Source organism: Brassica oleracea, chromosome C6, assembly GCF_000695525.1.
Source record: "Brassica oleracea var. oleracea cultivar TO1000 chromosome C6, BOL, whole genome shotgun sequence".
NCBI classification, from domain to species: Eukaryota; Viridiplantae; Streptophyta; class Magnoliopsida; order Brassicales; family Brassicaceae; genus Brassica; species Brassica oleracea.
Window position 1 is genome coordinate 2731329 of NC_027753.1, and position 10323 is coordinate 2741651.

The 10323-nt window shown below is 38.9% G+C and overlaps 1 protein-coding gene across 1 annotated transcript; it reads right to left on the minus strand.

Moving 5' to 3' along the window:
* Window positions 1–2310: 2310 nt before the first annotated feature.
* On the minus strand, window positions 2311–7640 carry LOC106299945 (ABC transporter C family member 4). Its single transcript, XM_013735971.1, has 8 exons — window positions 5157–7640; window positions 4941–5027; window positions 4220–4870; window positions 3677–4136; window positions 3382–3596; window positions 2998–3303; window positions 2861–2924; window positions 2311–2778 (listed from the first exon to the last, which is right to left on the minus strand). Exons 1-8 carry the CDS (start codon window positions 7581–7583, stop codon window positions 2438–2440), a joined length of 4551 nt encoding a protein of 1516 aa, XP_013591425.1. The 5' UTR covers window positions 7584–7640; the 3' UTR covers window positions 2311–2437.
* Between the last annotated feature and the right edge of the window lie 2683 nt (window positions 7641–10323).

Genomic DNA, 10323 nt, shown 5'->3' on the forward strand with positions numbered 1-10323 from the left:
TTTAAAAAAAAAATATTTTTTTTTTAAATTCCGAGGAAATGAACCCTCGGAATATACCGAAGGACATGTACCTCGGAATATACCGAGGGACTCATTCCTCGGAATATACCGAGGGACTCGTTCCTCGAAAGTTTCCGAGGGCTCCGTTCCTCGGAAATTCCCGATGAAAATTTCGAGGAACTTTTCGTCGTAACGTCCGAGGATTGGACCATCGGAAAGTCCATCGAAATATCCCGAGTAAGTTCTCCCTCGGTATATTCCGAAGAGCTTTCCGACGAACTGGTGGTCCTCGGAATTTCCTCGGAAATTTGTTTCCTCGGAATTCCGTCGGAAAATTCCGAGGGATTTCCGAGGAAATATGAATTTCCGAGGAGTTATTTCCGAGGACTTGTTTCGTCGGTATGTTGTCAGAATAACGTTATTCCGACGACATACCGACGATTTTTTTCCCTCAGTATGTCGCTGTTTTCTTGTAGTGATGAGGCTTCAGCCGAGTGTGTTATTTTTTTGGTGCATTCATGTAGTTACTTAAACCGGTTATATACTTATATGCCTATAACCCAAAATATGGTGATATGCTTGGGCAATGGGCGACTGGCTCAATCGTTAAGCATAGCGCTTGGAGAACGGGAAAGCAGCAGACAAATGGCAAGAATTTTCCAAGGCCGGCCCTTGGGATGAACCATACCTAGCGGACCTATAATATTTGGCAGAGCGTTGTGTAAGGTGATTAGGTCATTAGTTAACTATCTATTAATATACTTAGGATCATTAAGTTTTTAGGCATGTATTTATGGACTAACACGTAGGCAGAATGATTCGCCTCATTAATCAATCTTCGAGTTGCTTTAGCCTCATTTCGTGGCAGGTCCAAATGAGGGCACAAGATGATGCAAGACAGGCGGTTGATTGGTATCAGTGGTGTTCGAGTCATATAAGTCTAGTATTGTATAGGATTGACAAAATTACACTAAAATAACTATGTATCAAATCTTTGGTTATTAATACGATACAATAGTTAGGCTTTCTTTGCTTGTGCGCTTGTCTGATTAGATTAGGGAAATCACTTGGTTATAACCTCATTTGAAAATACAACTAAATATTATAATAACTTTAAAATATGACTGCTTGGCCTAGCTAGGTCGCCTATCGGCTTAAGTGGCGAGGATCACTCGGAATAGTGTCGGAGTTGGAGCCTTACATGACTTTTAGCCTATCCAAATGTCAAACTCGGATGACGGTGATCTTTTAGGTAAAGGAGGTCTTTTGCATTGCTACAAGAACACGCTCTATCTTGGGAGCCAAACTCATTACTCGATGGATCTTTGATGAGATATATATTATCGAGTTCTGAAGAAAATCATTTTTTTAAGATGTTGCATGGTTAACGTGAGTTGTTGTGGTTCTTTGACCTTTTGGGTTGATGTCCATGTGGAAGATTCGTCTCCTTGCGGTTTAAGGTTCTTGATCATCGGTAGCATGTGGTGCCCAAGCGGCGGATAGGGCATTTAGGCGCTCGTTGGTTTAATTTCCTTGTGATGCAGCCTTGGTTAGGATGTCTTGTCCCTGAAATCACTTGAAGGTGCGAGGGATAAAACTTCGAGGTTATGGCACCTCTTGGACGTGTGGATTTCACACAAAGGCTGCTGAACACTTTTATACTATTTATCTCAAGCACCTTTGAATGTAATAACGTTTACTGGCTCGTACATAAGATTCATCTCCTTGAGATCAGGGCTAGTTTACGAATAAATAAGATAAAAAAAAGTTTTTAAAAAAACATTATTGAAACCTAAGAAGTTTGAGTATATAAAATGTAGTTAAGTTACATTATATGTACTAAGTGAACTGTTTTTATCATTTGAAGCCACGGGCTACGGGCGTTAGAACTTTATGACATCCATTTGTTTTTCTATCGAAAAGAAAGAAAAAAAAAAAACAAAAATATTAAATTACATGCAGATTTCTAGCTAAATGTATTAAAAAATGTAAATACATATGAATATCGTTTTCCTAGTACTTCAAACCCTAGATTCCACAAAAGTTAGGGCCCTATACAAACATCATACTTGTCTTTCAGGCCCGGCTTAAAAAGAATGTGGACCATGTGCCATACAATAGTATTTTTTATCTATATTAATGGATGATTTTGAAAACTAGACCTTTAATTTAAAAGAACTTAAAATTCAGGGCCCTAAAATAGTACTCCGCACTACCCTAGAACAGGTACTGCTGTCTTTGTCAATCAAGAGTGTAACCGAGTCCATCGAGTCAACGGTGTCGTTTAATTCAAAAAAAGAGCATTTGATATTCGAAATTTATTTTAATTGTTTAATTCAATTACACAATAAAAATTCAATTACACAATAAACAATCTCGACATTTTCTCTGTCAGTTAAAAAAAGATTTTAAAATATTCAGGCAACCTTTTAAATTTTCATATTCCAGCAGATCTGAGAGCGTATTCTTGCACCAGCGCCGCAAATAGAGACTGCTTCTCAAGCAAACGAGCCGGGCTATCAAACTCTTTTGCTTTACCTGCGTCTATGACCAGGACTCGATCACAGTCCATCACCGTTGGAATCCTGTGAGCTATGCTGATTATAGTACATGACTCAAAGTCTTCTCTGATAATCTTCTGAATCACGGCATCTGTTTGTGAATCTACGGATGCAGTTGCTTCGTCTAGGAATAGAAGTCTGCTTCGTTTCAGCATAACCCTGCCTAAACACAGAAGCTGTCTTTGTCCTACGCTCCAGTTCTCGCCACTATCAACCACTGTAACAATCAAAGTGTATATATGCTCATTCGAGATTGTTATTATATCTCATGAAAATGTATAATATTCTTAAGTACTCACCCAAAGAATCGAGCTTCTCAGGCTTTGTAGCAACAACATCCTTGAGTTGGCATCGTTCTAGGCTCTGGAACAAAAAAAGAAAGATTATTGTATATGATTTTTATTGGAACTAGATCATATGTTTTTATCATTATCACCTTCCAGATTTCTTCGTCAGAGTATTGATCTGTTGGGTCGATGTTGCTCCTCACGGTTCCTTCAAAGAGGACTGGTTCTTGTGGAATGATTCCGAATCTTGACCTGAGATCATGCAGCCCTAGAGTGCATATATCAATCCCATCAATGACTATCCTTCCTCCTGACGGTTCAACAAGCCTGAACAACACTTGGATCAACGTCGATTTCCCGCTTCCTGTCCGTCCAACTACACCGACTTTCTCTCCTCCTTTGACGTCCAGAGTGATTCCTTTGAGCACAAGTGGAGTGTTTGGCCTGTACCGCACCTGTTGTTTAAGACAAGTTCAAATGAGATCCTTCTTGACAATTTCTGAGCAGTAAAGGTGGGTTTGATGTTAACTTACCTTGAGGTCTTCGAGATGTACATTGCCATGGAAGGGCCAGTTCGAAGGTGGGAGGTTTTCTTTGCTCACCCACTCGGCTTCAGCTGGAATATCAGTGAACTGTTTGATCCTTTCAACGGAAACCATCTTGTTTTCGACGAAACAGCTCATGTATATTGCCCAAAACAGAACCGAGTTCAGAGACAACCCGTACGAAAGAGACAAGCCGACATTTTCTGCATCAGACCACAAGAATATTCATATGAGTGATTCCATGTTGTATCAACTACTTATAAGGCGGTTTAGCGATCAGTACCTGGTTTGATTACGTTGCTTGGTAACATTACCATAAACAGAGCCGAGATGCAGAGCACCCAGCTTCCAATAAGCTCTAGGCGAAACCCGAGCCATTCGTTTGAACCATTGTTGTGGAAGTCCATCCTAAGATTGGCGTTCACACGCTTCACATTCTCTTGCCTAAACAACTCATGTTTCCTGAATGACCGGATTGTCATCACTCCGGCTATACTTTCCGAGAAATGGTGGATGACAGGAGCCTTAGTGATCGAGTCCAAGCGCGTCAGTTCACGGGAAGATGTGAGGTAATAGTTCCGGTACCAGATGTTGAGCCATCCAAGTGGAATCACGAAGAATATAGTTGGCCAAGCGTACTGACAAGTAACTATGAAAATGCTCAGCAGAGTAGTGTACATTGAAGCCACAAGTCCGAGCATGAATGGGATGAAGATATCGACATTGGTTTGATCAGTCGATGCCTGCATAGAATCGAAAGAAACAAACCATTCAACATCAAATATTTATGTATATAGGCTGAGAATTAATGTGAAAGTGTTCTTACCCTACTGAGAATTCTTCCGGATGGTGTTGTGTCGAAAAACGACATGGGAGCATGTAAGATACTGTTAAGAATCTGTCGGAAAAAGATCTGAGCGGTCTTGAGTCCCAAGTGGGTGACGTAATATGATCTCACGCTCACCAAAACGATGGAAACGAGTGCAATAATGACGTATACACGAATGAAAACAGAGGCGTCAAACGAAACAGCATTCTTGGCAGATGTTTCGTATGCGAGCCAGTAATCGCTAGCCATCAGTGAGCCCTGCCACGTTAGAGAGAAGAACACCACAAAGACAATGCCCCACCAGCCATATGCCTCGGTGCAATACTGTTTGTAAACTCTCAGGCTAACCTGCCCGGTCTCCCGTTGCTCTTCTTGAATGAGTTTTGAGCCGTCTTCTACGGTCTGAGAGCCGAGAAACGACTTGACGTGTTCATCGTTGAGATCACTTAAGTGAGGAGAATCCATTGAAGTTCTTGGTGAGCTTGGACGGGGTGATGTAATGATTGTTGCTGCTGCTGAAGATTCTGCACCGGCTTCAACTAGCTCCATTGATGTCTCGTGTGCGGCCACAAGTTCCCCAAAATCCAAACCGGAGCTGACTAGTTCGTCATATCTTCCTGATTCTACAATCTTCCCTTCTCGCATTACCTGAAACTCCATCTCGTAAGTACAAGTTCAAAACTCTCGTTTTCAATATAATAAAATCCTTGAATGTTACCAAAATGCAATCAACGTTGTGTAAGAAGTCCACTTGATGTGTTACTAGCAAGACTGTCTTGCCTTTCAGAGCTCCTCGTACACATTTCTACAAGAAACACCACAATAACAAGAACCAATTTTAACATGATTTCCCAAAAGATAACAAAAATAACAAAAATCAACTTGTGTTGCATTTCGAAGTTGCATCAAGATTCTTATGTATTCCCCTTTTTACCTTGAATATGTCTGAACCGGTATGAGCATCCACAGCGCTAAAAACATCATCAAGAAAGTACACATCGCAATCCTGATAAACCGCGCGTGCGAGCTGTATGCGCTGCTTCTGACCTCCGCTGAGGTTGATCCCCCGTTCTCCGATCTCAGTTTGGTCCCCAAACTCCATCATTTGCAGATCTTTCTCCAGACAGCAGACATTGAGAACTTGGTTGTACTTCTCTCTAACCATCGGAAGACCAAACAAGATGTTGTCTTGAACCGTTCCGTTTTGTATCCACGATGTCTGCGCTACATAGCCTGTGCTCCCAAAAACTCTCACCAGCCCCGTGATTCTGTGCATTTCGCCAAGAACCGAAGCTAACAGAGAAGATTTTCCTGAACCAACGGTTCCAACTATCGCCGTGAGCTCCCCTTTATTAACCTTAAAGTTGATGTCTTTAAGCGCGGGTACATTATCCTCATCATCCCAACTAAAGCTTCCATCTCTAACCTCCACGGCGACACGACCATCACAACCAATGGATCTCTCCACGGCCTCTTTAGACAGCTCTTTGCTCATCATGTACGAGTCAAGTCTCCCCAGAGAGATCATCGCCTGCGAGAGAGATATCATAGACTGAGGAAACGTCCTGATGGGTTCTTGCAAGATCTTGAAAATGGTCGTGGTGGTGAACACGGTCCCGGCGTCAAGCTTGACTCCCAAGAAAAGCGCGGTGGCGAACGTGAGGGCAGAGATAAGGACAGGCGTGCTCCAGAGGACAATGATGTTTCCGGATATCGAGTAGAGAAACTTAGAGAGCCAACCAAACTCCATGTCCCTGAAGTTGAGGATCCTCTTGTTGAAATGATTCTCCCAAGCTTGGAACTTGATCACTCGCATATAGTTAAGCATCTCGTTGGTGGCTTTCATACGTGAATCTCTGTTTCCCATCAAGCTGAATTGGTATCTGTTGTTTCTCTTTGTCCCCAAGAGGATGAATACAAACACACCAGTGAGGCCAACGATGGCCGTCACAACAGACGCGCCTAGGCTTCCGTAGAGAAGCACTAACGCAAGAGTCACCTGTAAGGGCATAAGCCAGATAGCGTGGAGCTGAAGCATCATGTCAGAGAGCTGTTGCGCATCGACGGCCATGTAGTTCACGATTTGGCCGACGCCGTGGCTCTGACGCGCCGAGCTGGTGAGCTTTAAGCCTTTCTTGTACAATGCAGTGATGAGAGTGGACCGTATAAGCATCCCGAGCTTCTGCGAGTTGAAGTTAAACTGATGCGTCGTCAAGACCTCGACGAACTTGGCGAGCAGGAGGACGAGGACTAGGTAGTACCCTTGCAAAGGCGAGGATCTCTTGCCTGAGGTGAAGTCGACGAAGCTCTGGATGAGAACGGGACCGACGTACATGACGCAGAGACGCACGATCGCTAAGATCGCGGTGAAAAGGATCTCTTTCCAGAAACATCTTATCAGTGTCGTGCGGACGGGATGGTTAGAGTTCTCAGACGGTTTCGGCCAGTTGGATTCGAAGACGAGCGCGAGCCTCTCCGCTTTGTGTTCTGGAGCAAGCGTGGGGACTTGTTCTAGCGTCAGTGGCGACTTGTAGCCTTTGCTGAGTAAAGGATTCATCCATAACCAAAACATCTTGGAGAAGGCCGAAGCGGATGCGTAGAGAGATACGTTATCGGATTTCTCCAAAACGACGTCGTCTTGTTTTGTATGTTGACTACCGTTACTCTCTTCCGTTGTGACAATTACGCCGTTGGTTCCTCTAACGGAAGCGATGAGGAGAAAGACGGTTAGCGGGAAGGACAAGAACGAGGCCACGTCTTCTACGTCGGAACCGGCGGAGAGGAAACGGAGTATCCCGGAGACGGCGAAGAGTGTTGTGACGGCGAAGCTTGAGAACCAGTAGATTCTTAGCGATAAGGGATGGCTCAGCGCTGCGAATCTCTTCTCGTGGAGGACGAGAACTGCTATGACGGCGTTTGTGACGGCGTGGATTATCCAGAACATCCGGTCGATGAGGTTCCATTCCCTCTGAGTCCGTCTCTTCCCCGCGAGCGCCAAAACACAAACCACGACGGAGCAAAACGACAATAGAACGACGGCTACGACTGTCGTTTTGAACCATGCGGTTGTTCTCGTTTGGATTCTTCCACGGTTTTCGAGAAGTGGTTTCGTAACCTCGGCGTTACCGTTGACAGTGGAAGAAGAAGAGCGAAAGAGTTTCTGAAGAGCGACGAAGAGGAGGACGACAATGAATAGAAGATCTACGGCGGAGAAGAGAACACGTTGAGGGCATGGAGAGAGGAAAACAAATCTCAGCCATTGGATTGCTACCGGAAGAGAAGATGTGGATTCTATGACAGCTGACGAAGAACATGAGAGCTTGGAGAGCCACATAGAAGGAGAAGAAGAAAACCACCACATCTTCCCAGATAACAATAGAGAGAGAGATTCGATTCATACAACTCTGGTCTTCACGTGTTTATTATATACTCATTTATGACAACAACATATAATGCAATAAATACTTCTTTTCTATTTTTTCTTGACGGGCAATAAATGTATTTTGGTTTTTGTGATGACGTATTTTTGTTTTCAAGTGAATGCGTTTCGGGTTTGGTTTTCAAGATCCGTGGCTGCGGTTGCTTAAGCGTCGTAGCCGTTCTACAATTTTTTGTGTTTCAGTTTTCATTTTTCAACCACAATGATATAAAGAAAATATACTTTTTAGAAAATATACTTTTTAGAAAATATATAAATTTTATTAATATCCAGCCTAATTTGGGTCGGCATTCTCGTGCATGTTCAAGTTCACTTCGGATTTATTCGGATTTCAAATTTTTGGAAATAGAAATTTAAATCTGATATTTACAAATTTTAGTTAGGATTTTTTGATTCTTTGCAGGTTCTGTCTGGGTAGATATTCATTTAAGTTATGGAAATAATTTAAAGTTTTTAATATACCTTATAAATTAAAAATAAAAATAATATATAAAATACATAAATTTGAATAATATATGCCAAATATCTAAAAATAATATGAAAATTGGTTCCGTTTAGATATTTGGATGAACAATCGTAGGTATTTGGATGTTTCTGGTGTTCTGAGTATTTTGAATATTTTTAAAATTCACTCTTGCCAATTTTCAAGCATTTTGTATAACTCCAAGAATTTTTGAGTATTTTAAATATTTTTTGAATATCAAATCTTAAAATAATTAAATATTTAAGTTTATGAGCACGATTCAGATATTTTGGGTATCTAAAATATTTGGTTTGGTTGGGATTCAGATTTTTTTAAACTAGCAAAGTTTTGAATCCATTCAAATATTTTACTAATTTATGTTCGGATTCGATATATTCTTTTTAGGTTGGATTTATTTCGGTTTAGGTATTTTTATCCAATTCTAAGTTCAAATAACCTAAAACAGATAAATTATTATTAAATTTTTATATACACTAATTTATTTTTTTATATATATTTTTAATCCATCCATAAGCTTTGATTGATAACTAATATAATCTAATTTTAAGAAAAATGTTGAAAACCAAGAAAAGAAAAAAATTGAGAATGAAAGTAAAATATATTATTCTCTTTTTACTCTATTTGGAGTAAACGAGATAAAAACTACTTTTTCTTGATTGGATTAAAATAAAGTAATTGAACAGAAAATATTTCCACTCCACTTTACAATCGCTGATATATAAAGTCACAACTTTAATTATTTGGTTCCTATTATTATGATGTTGACAAAATAATAAAAAAAAAATTGTTGGAATGCTTCTCACTATGCTAATTTAATTAATTGATTTCTTCGAAAAATATTTTATACTTTCAAAGTTTTTTTTTCGAAACTTACCAAGTTTAAAAGGTATATAATATTGTTAAAAAAGGGTATATAGTATAAAAACAAAATAGGAAAATAGGGTAAGGATCAGATGGACCAGGACTTATTGGAAAATAAATAATTAAAAATATGTAAGCTCAGTTGACAAAAAAAAATATCCATCTGAAAATATATTATTACCAAAGACAAATATATATATATATATATATGTAAGCTCAGATGTTTTAATCAATTAATATTTCGATGATGTACCAACGACCTTGACCCAAACTATTCGTTGGCTAATGTTTTGTTTATATGTTGGAATTCAAAGATAAGACAAATTCGTTGGAATGAGAAATTCGGATTCGGATCTCTTGTGTATATTATTATAAGGTATCTTCTGATAAGAGAAGACAAATTAATTGGAATGAGATATTTTTGTATACTATTTTACATGAATCTTCTAATTTAGTTGAGAAAAAATCTAGTTTAAATTTATTTAATTTAATGAAAAAATCATATAAGCACAAACGTTTCTGTAACAAGTTAGTCGTCCCTTTTAGAAAAGTTTCTCATTTTATTGACAAGATCAACAAAGACTAGTATATAAAAGTAAAAACAAACAAGAATGGAAAGGGTCGTGTGAGACTCGTCTTCCTTTTTAGAGCCCCGAGTAGACTAAAGATAACAAGGGCCCCGTTAGATTTTATTGACTTTTAACTCGACGCGGAAAAGTCGATTTTTTGTGCAATTATTGGACTTGTCACCCATATATCATGGAGACATGAATACACTTTCTTCTCACTCCAACATGATTACACATTTAAATGGTAGATGTAACATGCAAAATTACGTGAAAAATAATTATAAACCCATATCAAAATATTTGATTTCAGAGCTTTTTTTTTTTTTTTTTTGGGAAAGGGCTTGATTTCAAATTCATGAAATTTTTAATTATATTTTGAATAAAAGGAATATAGTTTTTTTTTGTCACTGAGTAAAATAAATAAAAGAAATATAGTTTGTGTTTTCGTTTTACTATATGACATTGCATATCAAACTAATTGTTTTATATATCAAGTGATTAATTATATTTTGGATTCAAATGATTATAAATGTTATGAACTTTAAACTTTGATGTCAATTAATTGGTCTATATCATTAATATATTGTTTTCTCTTAACATCATTACCAAAAAAAATTGTTTTCATTCCTCGTAATATTAATATTTAACATTTCAAATAGTTAACTGAAAAATTGTCAAAAATATCACATTCATATTACCAGTTTTCATGTTTACCCTAATCATTTTTACCCTCAATTTTAATAACGGA